This window comes from Octopus sinensis, linkage group LG29 (assembly GCF_006345805.1).
Source record: "Octopus sinensis linkage group LG29, ASM634580v1, whole genome shotgun sequence".
Taxonomy (NCBI): domain Eukaryota; kingdom Metazoa; phylum Mollusca; class Cephalopoda; order Octopoda; family Octopodidae; genus Octopus; species Octopus sinensis.
The window spans coordinates 13,773,573-13,792,222 of NC_043025.1; the positions used below are offsets into that span (position 1 = coordinate 13,773,573).

Consider the following 18,650-nt stretch of genomic DNA (forward strand, 5'->3'; position numbering starts at 1 on the left):
ATACACAAAATGTACACACACATATATATACAGACTTTCGATAACGGTGTCAAGGAGGAGAGAAACAACAAGAAAAGAAGAAGACCAAAAGGAGAAAAAATAATGAAAAGTATAAAAAAGGAAAAAAAAGAGGGGGAGAAGTAAGAGGAGGAATAAGAAGATGTTAAGAGGAGAGATCAGGAATCAGAAATGTTATTATTATTATTATTTCTTGAGTGTGTGCATTGATCGACTGGAATTGATTGAATGGTGAAACTGGAGCAGCAGACACAGCCCAATATATCATGTGTGTATATTTATATATATACACACACGTACATACATATATATACATAAACATACATACATCATCGTTTAGCATCCGTTTTCCATGCTAGCATGGGTTGGACAGTTCAACCCACACATATATATCGGTCTCTTTTGCCGAACCACTAAGTGACGCAGACATAAAATCACCAGCATCGGTTGTCAAGCAATGCTAGAGGGACAAACACAGACACACACATATATATACGACGGGCTTCTTTCAGTTTCCGTCTACCAAATCCACTCTCAAGGCTTTGGTCGGCCTGAGGTTATAGTAGAAGACACTTGCACAAGGTGCCACGCTGTGGGACTGAACCCGGAACCATGTGGTTCGTAAGCAAGCTACTTGCCACACAGCCAGTCCTACTAAGAAACCATAAAATAAATTTTTAGTTTTCAAACTGAAACAAAACTAACAATAAAATGGAAAACTGATACTTTTTCTATGTTTCCATTTTATATTTGAAAAATTTTCTCCAACAGTTTTTTTTTATTGCAAAACCTTTGATCCAATCGTCATAATTAATCTTATATTACACATGTACTTAACAGAGATAAGGCATCCATTCTCTCTTGTTGCATAGCTGTTCTGATGGGATATTTTTAATATGGAGCAAAGAGCACCATACGAGTGTGATTGTTGACAGAGTGGCTAACCGGCTTCCGTGCCAGTGACACCATTCGAGTGTGATCGTTACCAGCGTCGCCTTACTGGCACTTGTGCCTGTGCTAGTAGGGCGCCAAGAGCACTATCCGTACCAGTGGCATGTGTAAAAAGATTTGAGTGTGGCTGTTGGCAGCACCGCCTGACTGGCCCCCGTGCCGGTGGCATGTAAAAAGCACCCACTACACCCTCGGAGCGGTTGGCATTAGGAAGGGCATCCAGCTGTAGAAACTCTGCCAGATCAAGATTGGAGCCTGGTGCAGCCATCTGGTTCACCAGTCCTCAGTCAAACCATGCCAGCATGGAAAGCAGACATAAAATGATGATGATGATGACGATCTTTGATCCAATCGTCATAATTTATCTTACATAACACATGTGCTTCTGTACTTAACAGAGATAAGGTATCCATTCTCTCTTGTTGCATAGCTGTTCTGATGGGATATTTTTAATATATATATGAGTACTTTTAAAGGCGAAGGAGTGGCTGTGTGGTAAGTAGCTTGCTTACCAACCACATGGTTCCGGGTTCAGTGCCACTGCATGGCACCTTGGGCAAGTGTCTTCTACTATAGCCTCAGGAAACCAAAGACTTGTGAGTGGATTTAGTAGACAGAAGCTGAGAGAAACCCATCATATATATATATGTATATATCATCATCATTTAACGTCCGCTTTCCATGCATTGGTTGGACGAATTGACTGAGGACTGGCGAACCAGGCCCCAATCTGATCTTGCAGAATTTCTACAGCTGGATGCTCTTCTTAATGCCAACCACTCTGAGTGTAGTGGGGGCTTTTATGTGCCACTGGCACTCGTGCCAGTCATCGAATTTGGTTCAATTTCGATGACTGGAAATCGTAATATATATAGGTTATAAAAGATAATTGTGTCATTGAGACCCAAAGGTGTCAGGTAATGCTGAATAAGTGCTATAGTTAAGTTCCAGATTCGGTAATATTGCGAATAAAGGGTTCAACGCTGGTTCTATGTCAGCGTGTGTATATAAGAATTTTTTGAAACAGGTAAAAGATATATATATATACACACACACATAGACATGTTCGGTTCCTCTGCCACTAGAAGCAAAACTAATTAAATCTCGAAGACATACTGACCCAAATATATAAATACACACACAACATATGGAGATAACCTGATACGAGAGAGAGAGACTTTGGATGCAGACACCCACTGGGCCGTACGTGTACGCACAGACATACAACCACATGTACATACTTATGGAGCCTGAGTGTATACATCGAAGTTGTATATATGCATGTGTGTATAAGGTTTGTTTTATGTTCAATTATAATAAAAACTATTTCATATTATGTATTTCTTTACTACACACAAGGGGCTAAACATAGAGGGGACAAACAAAGGGAGTAAGTCGATTACATCGACCCCAGTGCGTAACTGGTACTTTATTGTATCGACCCCCGAAAGAATGAAAGGCAAAGTCGACCTCGGCGGAATTTGAACTCAGAACGTGGTGGCAGACAAAATACAGTTAAGCATTTCGCCTGGCGTGCTAACGCATCTGCCATATTATGGTGATGGAGTACTCAATACGAGTAGTCGTTCCCAGCCCTTTTAATTAGATGAGTCTTCACAGACCCCTTTTAATATGCTCATCATTATGTATATATATATTGGGTTATCAATGGAAATAGTAGTTGTGATGCCTGTGCCGGTGGCACATAAAAAGCACTATCCGAACGTGGCCGATGCCAGCGCCGCCCCGACTGGCTTCTGTACCGGTGGCACATAAAAATACCATCTGAACGTTGCCAGCCCCGCCTTGGCTGGCACGTTAAAAGCTCCAACTGATCGTGACCGATGCCGGACCCCCCCCTGGCACCTGTGCAGGTGGCACGTAAAAAGCACCCACTACACTCACGGAGTGTTTGTTGTTAGGAAGGGCATCCAGCCGTAGAAACTCTGCCAGATCAGACTGGAGCATCCGCTGGCTTCCCAGACCCCGGTCGAACCATCCAACCCGTGCTAGCGCGGAAAACGGATGTTAAACGATGATGATTGTCCAGAAAGTTTGAAAGTGTTTACTTACAAAAAATTATTTTTTAAATCCGTACATGAAAAGGTAAAGATCCGATGTTCCTAGCCCTGATCATCCCATGGCCCTTTGTGTCGTAGCCAATCGATGTTTTATCCATCTTGTGGTAGCCCACATCTCGCAATGATATTCCTAGCATGGGGTGTGTGTTTGTTTGTGTCTACTTGTTTTGACATTGTATCAGAGATAAAAATCAATGCCACCATCATATGAGCAGGGGAAAATATTAGCTTGCTCAGAAACAAGTGAAGGTTGGTGAGAGGAAGAGCGTCCGGGCATACAAAATCTGCTCAATAAAACTCCATCTGAGTCATGTAAGCAGGGAAAAGTAAATGTTAAAATTATAAAGTTCATGATATATATATATTACAGGCATGGTTGTGTGGTAAGTAGCTTGCTTCCCAACCACATGGTACCGGGTTCAGTCCCACTGCATGACACCTTGGGCAAATGTCTTCTACTATAGCCTCGGGCCGACCAAAGCCTTGTGAGTGGATTTGGTAGACAGAAACTGAAAGAAGCCCATCATATGTGTGTGTCCCCCACCACTGCTTGACAACCAGTGTTGGTGTGTTTATGTTCCTATAACTTAGCAGTACAGCAAAAGAAACCAATAGAAAATGCACCAGACTTAAAAAGAAAAATAAGTCCCAGGGTTAAATTGTTTGACTAAAAACCCTTCAAGGCGATGCCCCAGCATGGCCGCAGTCAAATGACTGAAACAAGTAAAAGATAAGATGTGTGTGTGTGTGAACCACGTGAGATGTCTGAAGTCCCATGAAGGATTAACTGTACACAATGTCCTACCTCCAAGACCAGGTGATTTGATGTGTGTAGTTATGTGAAAGGGGTTACAAGTTGATCGGGGCTCTGAAGAGATAAATGGCAATTCGTAGGGATCATACCGCATGAAAGTGATCCTATCAATCCAGTTGTGTGTGTTGTTTGTCCCTTCTCGAGCCATGCCTGGCTCATAAGGGCCGGTTTCCTTGGCGTATAAGGTTCCCCACCTGCACAAGACACCGGTCCTTCGCAGGAGGAAAGTTGTGGCGAAAGAGTTAGCAGAAGTTTCACCATTACCTTCTGCGGGAGCCGCGTGGAGCTTAGGTGTTTCGCTCATAAACACACACATCGTCCGGTCTGAGATTCGAACCCGCGATCTCCCAACCATGAGTCCACTGCTCTAACCACTAGGCCATGTGCCTCCACTGGCTGTGGACAAGTGTACCACCATGCATTTTGGGAGAAAAAACCCTGCGTTCACATACTCCCTCCACAACACTGATATCAAGAAATCCTCTTGCGAGCGTGACCTAGGCATCACTGTCAGCAGTGATTTGCGTTGGTCAAAGCATATCTCTAAGATTGTCAGGAAGGCCGAGGGTGTCTTGGCATCACTCAGCAGGTCTTTTGTTAGCCGCTCTCCAGCCATCTATTTAAAACTGTATACAGCTATGGTACGACCACACTTGGAATTCGCATCATCAGTTTGGAACCCCTATCTTGCACAGAACATTGACCTCCTGGAATCTGTCCAGAGACGTGCAACCAAACGCATACCCTCCATCAGACACCTACCATATTCTGAGCGCCTTGTTTCCCTGGGCATGGATTCACTGAAGCTCCGGCGTTTGGCGACGGACTTGGTAAACACCCACAAAGTTATCAACCACCTCACCAACAACAACACTGAACACCTTTTTGATCTCCATGTGTCTAACACACGTGGACATGCCTACAAAGTCAGAAAACAATACAGCTCCCATGACTTTCGGAAACATTTTTTCACGCTCAGAGTTGCTGAAGCATGGAATAAACTGCCTGCGTCAGTTGTTGACTGCCATGACACTGCATCTTTTAAGGCCCTCATGCTTTCCGAAATCCGCCGAAACTACACCTGATTATATATACACTTTAGATGAGTTGTAGTGCACCTGAGCACTGTACACAATTATTATTATTATTATTATTATTACAAATATTCCTTCTCGAGCTATACCTGGCTCATAATGGCCAGTTTCTTGGCATATAGGTTCCCCACCTGGACGGGACACCGGTCCGTCACAAGATGCAGGAGGAAAGAGTGAGAGAAAGTCGTGGCGAAAGAGTCAGCAGAAGTTTGCCATTACCTTCTGCCGGAGCCGCGTGGAGCTTAGGTGTTTCACTCATAAACACACACAGTCTGAGATTCGAACCCATGATTCCTTGACCGCTGCTCTAACCCCTAGGCTATGTGCCTCCACTGTGTGTCTGTGTCTTGTTGATCCATTTGTACCTAAATTAAAGTCATCGTGAATTATTTACTTAGAAACACCCACCCACACACACAAACGTCTGAATAGCAGATGGGATGGTCACAGCTGTAATACTTCTGATCATTGATCTGCTGGACATCGGGTTTAAGCAACAACCACAAGGACTGACACGTCAGATAATGTAATCCTAGATACACTATGCCTGAATGAAAGACGGGATGGTCACAGATGGATCAGCTTTCATATCTAGCCCAAATAGTCTTCCTGTTTTATGTTCAGACTGACCACATCCAGCCTCTCACACCAGCCCTACAATGTCACTCTAAAAGCAGACAATCACATCGTCAAAATCTCAAAGCTATGAGATAATCCAGGATTAGTTCAAAACAATGGGAATAAACAGGAATTACATTTGACAAAGTTATCTGAAATCTAAAGGATTAAAGGTCAGAAGTTTCCAAAATATAACACCTGATGTGATATGTGGAGTCTATTACCTACCACACAGCTACACATACACCAGTTATGTGTATCTTTACACACATATATAATACTAGCAGTATAGCCCGGCATTGCTCGGGTTTGTTTCGACCCTTTAGAATTTTTGAAAAGTAAAAAATTGTGCATTATGTAGCTTATTATTCTCTTTATGTGAACATTTTTCTGGTTGAAATACACCGAAAAATGGCGACACAGCAGTCAAAAAGTCATAAAAATAGGGATTTTCATAGAAAAAAAGCACCTTTTTGATGTAAATAATTTTTGGTGTTAACATGGTTCTACGGAATGAAGAGCAAGCCTTCTTCTATCATACTCTCAATTTTGGTCAACTTGCGCTGCAGGGTCTCGGAGGAGATAGTGTTAGTTGAAGGCTACCAAACCTGCCATACACAGACAACTTCAGTTTTATATATAGAGAGATGTAAAGGTAAGATCCAAAGATCAAGGTGTAGGAAGCAAGTGAGCTTCAATCAGACCACTGTTGGTATGAAGAACAACTTTCAGGAACAATGGCAGAAGGTTGTAAATTTTTTGCAATATCAAAGTTTGGTAAGCTGAAAGAAGTTATTTTATAGTTCATGGTTAGCAGCTGGAATGGCTGTGTATGTGAATAGAAATCCAAAATTAGGGGACAGTGTAGATAAAATCCAGGCTGGATATGTTTCATGCCATCAAAGTGACACTGGGGTCAAATATACAAAGCCCAGTATACCCATCATGACTACCCGTCTGATAAGGGTCCACCAGGCACATGCATTACAACATGGTGATCTCATATCAAGATGAACAGCACATGACCTTGCAGGTGGGGCCCAGTTAGAAGTTTCTTCAGGTCAAGTAACACACCCCATTCAAAACGTCCCCAAATATGGGTGGTGAATGAAGCACCCATGTTTCCTGAGGTGAATTGTTATTATTGAATGAGAGAGCAGCACATGCCATCAACGTGACACTGGATTACAAATATACAAAGCCCAGTATACCCATCTGATAAAGGTACACCAAGCACATGCATCACAACCATATGTGCGCGACATGGTGATCTCATATCAAGATAAACAGTGCATGACCTTGCAGGGGGGGGGGTTATTCAGCTTGAGTAACCCATCCCACTCAAAAGGTCCCTTAAGAACATAACACCCATATTACCAGAAGTGAATTATCCAAACCCCAAAGAATCCCTCTCAACACATGGCTATGATGCTCCCCCACTACTTCTGCCCATCTTTTTATACCAAGACAAAAGAATGTACATGATAACACTTCCAATCAGAAGCTATGAGAGCCAATGCTCTTAGTGCTCCACTAGCACGGATGCCAGTCATTGAATTTGATTTCACTTGCCTCCGCAAGCAGAGTTTAGTGTCCAATGAAGGAAAGGCACACATAAGCGGACTGGTTACACCCCTGGCATAGGCCACAAGGTTATGGTCTCACTTGCGCTTGCTGAGTCTTCTGAAGCGCAGAGGTCCCGGTCACTGCATCGGTGGGGCCCAAACACCTCGAGGAGGCCCAGTGCAACTGAAACCCAAGTGTCTTTTTGGTCAGCTGAAAGCAGTTTTTGCACAAACTTGGCAGACACACATCTCATACCAAAATCTTCAATGGTAATGGACTGAACTGTAACTAACAGGTACACCCTTTTAATAACTCACGGATGATGATTCAACGATTTCCCTGCACAGCTGCGATGTTTTTCTCAGTTCTGCGTCTCTCAGGATATTCGTCAATATCGACATTTTTCAGCCACTCGTGTGTGACTCAGACACTCCTCTCTATACAGGCTTATTATTACTATAAGTATGGGGGCTCTGAAAGGAGTCTCGGGGAGTGGGGTCCCTGCCTTCCTGAGCTAGTTTACCACTACATTTCTTAAAAATCATGGTAGAGTGGTCTCAGGACCACTCATGTCTAGAAACTGAGGTTGGGGGTAAGCAGGGGCAGAAAATCCAGCCCCCAAAAAGCCTCATGATAGCAAAGGAGAAAGGGCACCAGTCATCCCAAAGGTTGGGGTGGGCTGCACCTGCCTACCTCGGTTGCTCTGACATTGAGGTACATCCAGCCACCCCTGTTAACAGGGACAAAACCTGGATGATGATGATGTCTTTTGAGATGTGACATTGATCATCATTTGTCACTGAAGGAATGCTGGTTCACACACAGAGTTGAAACGCTGTTTGCTTTTCCTTTTCAGCATCCCACTTCCATTGCACATACACACACACATAGAGGCTTTGTGCCTATAATAGAATGGATTATTATTATTGAAGGTGGTGAACTGGCAGACTCATTAGCACACCTGGCAAAATGCTATGTTCTGAGTTCAACTTTGCCAAATTAAGTACCAGTGAAATTCTTGGGTTGATGTAATTGACTAGTCCTCTCCCCAAAAAACTTCAGGCCTATAATAGAAAGGATTATTATTGAGTGAGAGAGCAGTGCATGCCATCAAAGTGACACTGGGGTAAAATATACGAAGCCCAGTATACCCATCATGACTACCCGTCTGATAAGGGTACACCAGGCACATGCATCACAACCATATGTGCGTGACATGGTGATCCCATATCAAGATAAACAGCACATGACCTTGCAGGTGGGGCCCAGTTAGAATTTTTCTTCTGGTCGAGTAACCCATCCTACTCAAAAGGTCCCTGAATAAGGTTTGTTTATGGATGTTGAACGAAACACCTATGTTTCCAGAGGTGAATTATCCAAACCCCAAAGAATTCCTCTCATCACATGGCTATGATTTTCCCCCACTACTTCTGCTCGTGATCAGAGATGCACATATCGTCAGCCACTAAGGGACATGCTCAACTGGTTAACGTCAAACAACTGACAAGCAAATCTGTGGTATTGAGCAGAATATTTGCTGTAGCCCATCTTTTATACCAAGACAAAACAATGTACATGATAACACTTCCAATCAGAAGCCACTGCCTGGTACCGCATCAGGGCATTTATTATTATATATCAAAGTGGTGAGCACTCTGGACAAAATGCTAAGTAGTATTTTAGCCATCTTTACGACCGAAGTTCAAATTCCGCCGAGGTCAACTCTGCCTTTCACCCCCCCCCCACCGTCGATAAAATATGATACCAGCCAAGTGCTACAGTCGATATAAGGGAGTGAAACCCCTTCCTCCTAAAAAAAAAAAAAACTACTGGCCATGTTTGTCGAACAAAATGCTTAAAGGCATTTCTTACGACTCCTAACGTTCTGAGTCTGCTGAGGTCGACTTAATAAGTACCAGTGAAGTACTAGGGACGATGTAATCGATCGAACCCTCTACTCAAAATTTCGGGCTTTGTACCAAAATTAAAAAGGATCATTGTTATCATTATTTCCTTTATGAGCCAGAGGGGCATCGATGACAGTTTTAAAATTCGTAATGCCGACAGAGGGGCGGGTTTTCTTCGAAAAGATTAGGGGACAGGATGTATAAATGTGATTACAAAGTACACGATTATAATAACCGGAGTTTCTAATTATTAATTAATTAATTAAAGGTCAATTATTATTATTTCTTTTATTAGCCACAGGGGCATCGATGACAGTTTTAAAGGGGCGGGTTTTCTTCGAAAAGATTAGGGGACAGGATGTATAAACGTGATTACAAAGTACCCGTTTATAATTAGCGGAGTTTCTAATTATTAATTAATTAATAATTAAAGATCAATTAGTATTGAGCCTAGATCTCTGCCAGGTGCCCTGTCCCCTATTTCGGTTGACGTATACACCTCAAAGCACAGAAGGACGGAACCGGTAGCCGAAAGTTAGTCATACACACACATACATATCTATATATACACACACATATACATACATACATATCTATATACGCACACACATATATACACGCCTTTCTACACAAGCCGCTGTATATATATATATACACGCACACACACACATATATACACGCCTTTATACACAAGCCGCTGTATATATATATATATATATATATATATATATATAATATATATATATATATATATATACACGCACATATATACACAAGCCGCTGTATATATATATATTTATATACACGCATGAATATCTATAGAAAGAGGGACTTTACCATTCTCAGGCTGCGTATATAAGTTGTGGCATTCTTTGAGGATCTTCTCGTTCACCGTCTGGCTTGTAATATTCGCCACATTGCCAGAATTTCTCGAATTAATTTTGCCCGACATTTACAAGATTCTCGCTGCTGCTGCTGCTGTTAATACGGAATACGACATTACACACCGTCCTTCGCAATTATGTGGCACTCGCTCCCCCTCTCTCATTCGCTATTACTCTTTCAATTTCTCCCCTTCTCTCACATACTTACTCTTTCAGCTACTTCACTCCCTCCCTCTATCACATGCTCTTACGCTTTCTTTGCCGTCCTCTCTCTCTTTCACACACTACACCTCTCTCCCTTGCTAATACACTTTCAATTTCTCCCCTCTCTCACATACTTACTCTTTCACCCACTTCACTCCCTCTATCACATGCTCTTACGCTTTCTTTGCCGTCCTCTCTCCCTTGCTAATACACTTTCAATTTCTCCCCTTCTCTCACTTACTTACTCTTTCACTCCCTCCCTCTATCACATGCTCTTACACTTTCTTTGACATCCTCTCACTCTTTCACCCACTTCACCTCTCTCGCTTGCTAATACACTTTCAATTTCTCCCCTTCTCTCACTCGCTATTACTCTTTCACCCACTTCACTCCCTCCCTCTATCACATGCTCTTACGCTTTCTTTGCCGTCCTCTCTCTTCCTATTACTCTTTCAATTTCTCCCATTCTTTCACTCGCTATTACTCTTTCACCCACTTCACTCCCTCCCTCTATCACATGCTCTTACGCTTTCTTTGCCGTCCTCTCTCTTCCTATTACTCTTTCAATTTCTCCCCTTCTCTCACTTACTTACTCTTTCACCCACTTCACTCCGTCCCTCTATCACATGCTCTTACGCTTTCTTTGCCGTCCTCTCTCTCTCTCTTCCTCCCACTACACCTCTCGTAATCGCTAACCACTTTCCGTTCCTCCCCTTCTCTATCTCGCAATTACTCTTTCACCTCTCTCACTAGCTACTACCCTTTCAATATCTCCCTTTCCCCCCTTCACATATTACTTTCCATTCTCACTCATTCGCTTTCTCCTACTTCCTTTTACTCTTTCATTCATCTCTGTTACACCCCCCCGTCTCCGCCAATACCCTTTCTTAGACTTCCTCTCACTCACACTCCATCCTTACGGGTATAATTCTTTTTCTTATACCTCTCCTTCTTAGACCCTTCAATCTAAGTGTCTTTCTCTTCCCCCCTTTCATATCTGTCTGCATTTCTTTCTCTCCGCTCCCCTCTCTAACACTTGTATCTATTTTCTTTCAACTCCCTCTTTTTATCTGCTGTACTAAGGTGTATTTCTCCTCCCCTTCTCTATCCGTTGTAGTTATTTCTCTCCCCCTCTATTAGTGGTATCTTATTATCTCTCCACTCCCCCTTCCTATCTGCTTCACCTAAGCGGAATTTTCCTCCCTCTACTACTACTCTCCTCCTCTATCAGCTGTGTCTATATATTCTCTCCTTTTCCTTCTCTCTCTCAGCTGTAGTAAGTCTCCTCACGCCTTCCCTCTCTACTGCAATTAACTATTTCTGTCTCTCCTCCCCTTCTCATTTGTAGCTATTTATCTCCCTTACCCTCTCCCTCTCTGTTATGCGTTTATCTGACTCTCACCCTCTCTATTAGATTTCTAGTTTCTCTCGCCTCCTCCTCTGCATCGTTTGTAGATGTGTGCTTCTCTCCTCTCACTCTGCTAATCATAACACTGTGTCTTCCTCTCCTCCTTCTCTGTCTCTTTTAGAATCTCTATCTTTCTTTCTCCTCTTCCTCATTCACCCTTTCGTTTTCTAGCCTGTTCTTCCTCCTTCCGTCTTTCTATTTCATCTCTCTCTCACTTCTGCCTATGTTCCCCACTCTATATCTGTGTCTATCTTATTTCTGTACTCTCCCTCTTCCCCTCTATTTGACATTCTCATTCTTTCTTTCTCTCTATCTATGTTAGTCTCTACTTTCCCTTTCCTCTCTCTCTCAATCTATTCTCATACTTTCTCTTCCTCTCTCACTCTCGCTCTGCCTTTCTAAGTCTCTACACACTCACCTCTCTTTCTATTAGCATCTCTATCTCTTCCACACTCCTTTCTATGTCTATATATAAATATCTATTTATCTACCTCTTCCACACTCACCCTTTCAATGTCTATATGTATCTTTTTATCCACCCGGCTCTCCCTCCAGCTAATTTAATAAAGAGAATGGTAAAAGCAGGTTGGGAAGGCTAACAAACATTATCCAACGGACAGATTTCCCATTCCAAAACCAATTCCTTCTCACCAAGATCTCCAAGACATATTCTCCATCCGAACCTCTTACTTGCACGTCCGGCTTAAAGTAAAGGGGAAATATTTTTTCAACCAGTTCTATATATTTTTATTTCTCATATAAAAGTATAAACTTCATGTATAATTATAGTTTATAATCGAGTTTTCAAAAAAAAAAATTCAAATTTCCCAGATTTATTGAAATAATTAAAAAAGTGCCGGGTTGCATAATTTTAGCCAATCTTTTCACAAGAAAAAAAACTAGTTTCGTCTTCGTGGCTGTAGAATTGTTAACGTTTATAATACAATTTAAATTTATTAATTATTACAAAATCCGAATTTTTAGAAAAATTTTTTTTCGACAAAATAACGAAATATATTGAGAAAAATCTTGTACGGGGCAGAATACTTTCAGCCAATGAGATGAGAGGAAAGCAGTTTCCTCTTCATTCAACATGTGTGTGAAGAGAGAGAAAGGGTGATACGTATGTAGAGAGAGACAGGTAGATAAATAGATAGAGAGAGAGATATATGGATAGATAGGTAGATAAATAGATAAAGAGAGAGATGGATGGATAGATAGAGAGAGAGAGGGAGATAAATAAATAGATAGAGAGAGGTAGATAACTAAATAGAGAGAGAGATGGATAGATAGATAGGTAGAGAGAGAGAGGGAGATAAATAAATAGATAGAGAGAGAGATGGATAGATAGATAGGTAGAGAGAGAGAGGGAGATAAATAAATAGATAGAGAGAGAGAGGTAGATAACTAAATAGAGAGAGAGATGGATAGATAGATAGGTAGAGAGAGAGAGGGAGATAAATAAATAGATAGAGAGAGAGATGGATGGATAGATAGAGAGATGGATGGATAGATAAGCTTCTGTTTCTCTGGTTGCTAATTATTAAATGTTTTTAATTAGCGAAATATATGTAAATTTAGACGGAACGAGAAGTAAATAAATGAATATTATCCAATCAGTTGGGAGGCAGACATTGGTTCCGTCTTCAGTGCGGAACAGCCGGAAGTCGTAATGTTTATAATTCAACATGGCTTCCCTGGTGGCTGACTACAGCGGAAGCAGCGATGACGAGTTCGAATCCGACCCACGTAACAGGTAACCCTCAATGTCTCTAGCTTGCCTTTACAACCCGACACCATAAATGCCGCCTCTCGTAATATGGGAACCGTTTCGACTGTTAATGTCCGTTAACGAATCCTTTTATGCCTTAAACCCTAAATTTTTATCTGATCCCTTACTTCCTGGACGTCGACCATTGGCCCCTGCGTGTTCTTCCGTTCTGAGGTCGAATCCCGCTCAGGTCAGCTTTGCTTTGCATTCGTTCAGGGTCGATAAAACGAAGCACTGGGATCGATTGCCTCAACTAAATCCCTTCCCCTTAAAAATTACCGATTTTCTGCCTAAATTAAGAATAATAATCTTATATTAATTATTCGTACGGTTTCACGGAAGGGACAGTGACCCCCATGGGTTTCTAACCTCGCTCGGTTTCTGCAGGAATTGTGTCTTCAACGTTCGACCTGACCCTGGGTGAAGAAGGGCACGAAAAACCGGGCAATCTTTCGTCTCTAGTAGACCTTTCCGTAAAAAAATTATTTTTTTTTACATATGGGCTTGCGGGAACTTTTGAAGTAATGAGAGCGAAAGAGACTAAGAGAAAGCGATTGTATGACGAGGGAAGTTCTTTTGAAGTTACCGTGCATGGCAAGCATTGATGTACATGTGTGTGTGTGTGTTTGATGGGGTGTGGGAGACAGACAGTATGTTGTGTAATCGACGGAAAGGTCTACTAGAGACGAAAGATCGCCAAAAACCGAATTGAAGATGTCGAGGTAGGCTTTCTCGCCGCCGACTTCTCTCCTCTGAAGTAACGATAGTCGACGTGTTGCTTAGTGCCACTGCTACTAAAGGTTGCTAGTAACTCCAGTACTACGGACATGTGACTAGAATGGTGCAGGGAAGAATCACGAGACGGATTCTTCAAAACTGACAGAACCAGCGGGAGACCTTGAGGTAGAGCAAAAACGGGAATGGTAGGATAATGTGTATAATCCCTGGTGATCGTGCTTTAGGATTCAAACGGAAAAAAAGTATAATGACAATTGCTTCTGATAAGACCCTAAGGAAGAAGAGCCCGATGACTCTGTCCCCATGGCTCCGGTTCTGTGGACATGGGATTAGAATACCGCAGGCAAGAATCGCAAGACAGATTCTTCAAGCGCGACTAACCAGAAGGTCTAATGACGGCTACTTGTGATACGATCCCTATGGAGGGGGGTATATGTGGACTCTATCCCTATGACTAGCAGGAGACCTGACAGTAAGTAGACTAGTGACGAAATGGTTGGGTAATATCCTTTGTCCCAGTCGGTCATTCTTGGGAATTCAGCAGGGAAGAGTAATGATGGGACCCTGTGGAGGAGGTGCCTGAAGACTCTGTCCCATGACTGGCAGGCGACCTGAGGGGAAACTGATGACGGGATGGTTGGATAATATCCAGGTCTCGGTTGACAATGCTTGGAAACTGTGATGACAGGACCCAGTAAAGGAGATGCCTGAGGATTTTACCCCCACGATCTTTCCAAGAATGGTGGGGGAGTAAAAATTTATGGATGGAAGTAACGTATCACCTTATCTTTTTGGTCGCGAGTCGACGATTGCTTGAAAATCATATCCAGGGAGGGATTTACAAAGTGCTGACATTTAGGGGAAGAGTGGGTTCTGTCTAGGAATTAGTACAGGTCGAGAGGGGTTGGACACGAGACCAGCCAGCATTGAGAAACGAAAACCACTGGGCACAATTACAGTTTAGTACCCCACCCAATTGAGTTTCTTTTTATAATTAGCTTTCTAAGGTCTTCTGTTACTTGTTTCGGTCATTGGACTGTGGCCGTGTTGGGGTATTGCTTTGAAGGATTTTCGTCATCATTTAATGTCCGTTTTCCATGCTGGCATGGGTCGGACAGGCTTCAATGTCTGTTTTGGCAGAGTTTTTATGGCTGGATCCTCTTCCGTCCTATGCACCACACGATCAAACCAATACAGGCTTCTTTCCTGCCCACCACATCTGATACCTCATGCTCAATTTTTCTCTCTGAGTTTTGGCTGCCGAGGTGGAAATCCACGCCACCATCGGAAAAATACTATGAAAAATTACCGTTATACAAAGGAAAATTACTGTGTGGTTGACCGTTATTAAGACAAAAGAGCTATTTGAATGACCGCTAATTAGGAGAAGGGAGTAAAAATGTTCATAGTATATATAAATATATAGGTAGGCAGATAGATAGACAGAAAATGGGCTTCTTTCAGTTTCCAACTACCAAATCCACTCACAAGGCTTTGGTCAGTCTAAGGCTATAGTAGAAGACGCCACACAGTGGGAATGAACCTGGGACCATGTGGTTGGTAAGCAAGCTTCTTACCACATAGTTATGCCTGCACCTGACCGACTGGCTTCTTTCAGTTTCCGTCTACCAAATCCACTCACAAGGCTTTGGTCAGTCTAAGGCTATAGTAGAAGACACTTGCTCAAGGTGCTACACAGTGAGACTGAACCCAGACCCTGGGTAGCAAACATGTTTTAACTTAACTTTTTGAAATTATCTCTCTTGTTTTTACTCCTTTTTGTATTTTTTCTTATTGTTTTATATGGATTTTTTTTAGTGATGAAAATCATGGGAAGAATTTGCTGGTTATAAACGAAGAAGAATCCAGTTCAGAAGAAAACGAAACCCTGGAGTCAAACCAGAACCGGGCACAAATTCGGAGTTCAGAGAATTCCCAAGACGAACAACTGCCAAACCCTTTCAGCACAAGTTCAAACCTTCCGACTCCAAACCTGGAATCCAAACCAGGCACCGGTTCCCACTTGGTCTTCTCAAATCCATTCAAAGAGGAACAGACTCGGAAAGACTTCATTCTGGAGCAACATGTGAAGATGACGGAAAAACCCAAGAGTTCCACGTCCAAAAAACAGATTTGCTGGAAGTTCCGGCAAGGGAAATGTAGGTTCAGCAAAAACTGCAAGTTCTCACACGACATCGACAACCATATAGAAAGCCCGCTGGTGAAGGGCAACCAGAACGCTGAAGTTCCTGCGCCGAAACAGTTTTCAGGTGATGTACTGCTCAAGGGCCAGGGGTCGCAGGTTTTGAATCCAAATGTCCCCGATGAGGATGATTATATGAATATGAACAACAGGCGAAAGAAGAGATCTGGGGTCTCGGAGGGTCTAGTTCCTCCAAAAAAGGCTATGGTTATGCTTAATAAAATACAGGCCCAAGAACGGCCGTGGACTGTGAAAAGGTAGAAACATACCAAATCCCCTAGCAGCCCCCTGTTTTTGTTCTCTGCACCCTTCTTTCTTTTTTTGTCCCTTCCTTCTTTACCCCGTATTGAGAATCAACTAGTAAAAATATGATCAGAGCCTGAAGCCCTTACTCTGATGATGTGCTGCTCCAGGGAGGGGCATCACAAGTATTTGAACCAAATGTCCCAGGTGAGGGACGGCTATATGAACATGGAAAACAAAAGAAAATGATTGAGGTTTTGGGCAATTTAATGCTTAAGAAAACTCGGGCCCAAGAACAGCCATGGACTGTGAAAAGGTAGAAATACCTGACCCCACAAAACCTGTTTTTTCCCATCTCCCCTTTTTCCTCTTCTTTACCCCATATTGAGAATCAACTAGTAAAAATGTAATCAGAGCCTGAAGCCCTCATACCAAAGCAATACTCCTATGATGTGCTGCTCCAGGGAAGGACATCACAAGTATTTGAACCAAATGTCCCAGATGAGGGACAGCTATATGAACATGGAAAACAGACAGCAAAAAAGGATTGGGGTTTTGTCCAGTTCTGCGCCTCTACAGAAATGCTTAAGAAAACCCAAGAAGAGTTGTGACCGTGAAAAGGTAATCTTACCTACCTGACCCCAAAAGCCTGTCTGGTTTTTTTTTCTCTCCTCTTTTTCTGTATCCTATATTTAGAATCAATAAGTACTAGTCCAAAATCCTCTTACTAAAGTACCACTCACAGAAGCATTGCAAATATTCAAACCAAATGCCCCAAAGGAACACAGCTAAATGGACATGAAAAAATGATTCGGGTTTTACTTAAGAAAACCCAGGCCCTAGAACAGTAGCAACTGTGAAAAGGTAAACCTACCTGACCCTGCCAAAACACTTTGTGTTTTTTTTTCCCCCTTCTTTACCCTATATTAAGAATCGGTTAATAAGAAATCCTCATACAAAAGCACATTTCTGAGAGAATTCGCTGCTTGCAGGTGAAGCATCACAAATACTTGAGCCAGGGGCCCCAGATGAGGACAGCTACATGAACGTGAAAAAATAGCTGAAGTTTTAGGCAGTAGTGCATCTATGAAAATACTGAAGAAAATTTAAGCCATGAACTGTGAAAAGCTGCACCTACCTTACCCCTAAAAGCTCTCTGTTCTTATATTTTTCTCTTCTTCCTCCCATGTTGAGAATCGGTTAGTAAGAAATAATCTGAAATCCTCATACAGAAACAGTATTTCCGTTAATGTGCTGCTCCTCGTGGGTAAGGCATCTCAGATGAGGACAGCTGTATGGACATGAAAAATGATTGGGGTTTTAGGGAGTTTTTGTGCCTATGGGAATACTGAATAAAATTCAGGCCCAAGAGAAGTTACAATCTTACATACCCCCCTTCACTGCCCCATTTTAAGAGTACTAAAAGCATCAAAGTCCTTGTGCCGAAACAGGACCCAGGCAGCGCCCTGCTCAAGGGCAAGGCATCAAACTGAAAGTCCCGGATGACCCCTCCTTCTCCTCATCACCCCTCTCCTTCCTCTTCGTTTGTAGAAAATTCCAGAAGCCATCAGTTGGTCTGTAACTAACTTCTGCCCAGGAGACAAGAAGTCTTTTTTACTGGCTCAGGTTCAAACTCACAAGGAACATAATAATAATAATCCTTTCTACTATAAGTACTAGGCCTGATGTGGTGATAGTCGATTACATTGACCCCAGTATGCAACTGGTACTTAATTTATTGACCCTGAAAGGATGACAGACAGAGGAAATGCCTCTAAGCATTTTGTCCAGCAGACGAATGATTCTGCCCAGTCGCCATAGTAACTGGTGGGGGACAAACACACATGATGGGCTTCTTTCAGTTTCCATCTTCCAAATCCACTCACAAGTCTTCGGTCGGCTCAGGGCTATAGTGGAAGACACTTGCCCAAGGTGCCACGCAGTGGGACTGAACCCAGAACAATGTGGTTGGGAAGCAAGCTACTTACACAGCCATACCCATGCTTGTGGGTGTATATATGTGTGCAACTGTGTTTGGTTTGTTTACATCCTTGTAACTTAACAGTTTGGCTTGAGAGACTAACAGAATTAGTACCAGGCACTGAGGCCGATTTTGTTTGACTAAAACCTTCGAGCTTTGCTCCAGTATG

The 18,650-nt window shown here is 42.5% G+C and overlaps 2 protein-coding genes across 4 annotated transcripts in view; one reads left to right on the plus strand and one right to left on the minus strand.

Moving 5' to 3' along the window:
- LOC115226123 overlaps nucleotides 1-10,090 on the minus strand; it is a 101,786-nt gene extending 91,696 nt beyond the window's left edge. The window contains exon 1 of the mRNA XM_029797109.2: nucleotides 9,887-10,090. Coding sequence (XP_029652969.1) covers nucleotides 9,887-10,001 — 115 coding nt within the window. The 5' untranslated portion in view covers nucleotides 10,002-10,090. The remainder of the gene's footprint in view (nucleotides 1-9,886) is intronic.
- Nucleotides 10,091-13,156: 3,066 nt separating this feature from the next.
- On the plus strand, nucleotides 13,157-18,343 carry LOC115226126. Of its 3 annotated transcripts, none has more exons than XR_005004230.1 (3): nucleotides 13,157-13,301; nucleotides 15,873-16,707; nucleotides 17,002-18,343. XR_005004230.1 is itself a non-coding variant. In XM_029797112.2 (2 exons), exons 1-2 carry the CDS (start codon nucleotides 13,234-13,236, stop codon nucleotides 16,516-16,518), a joined length of 714 nt encoding a protein of 237 aa, XP_029652972.1. In that variant the 5' UTR covers nucleotides 13,157-13,233; the 3' UTR covers nucleotides 16,519-17,032. The 3 variants fall into 3 exon arrangements, 1 of the variants encoding a protein (XP_029652972.1); XR_005004229.1 differs by having other exon boundaries at nucleotides 15,873-16,623; nucleotides 16,905-18,343; XM_029797112.2 differs by having other exon boundaries at nucleotides 15,873-17,032.
- Nucleotides 18,344-18,650: the final 307 nt, after the last annotated feature.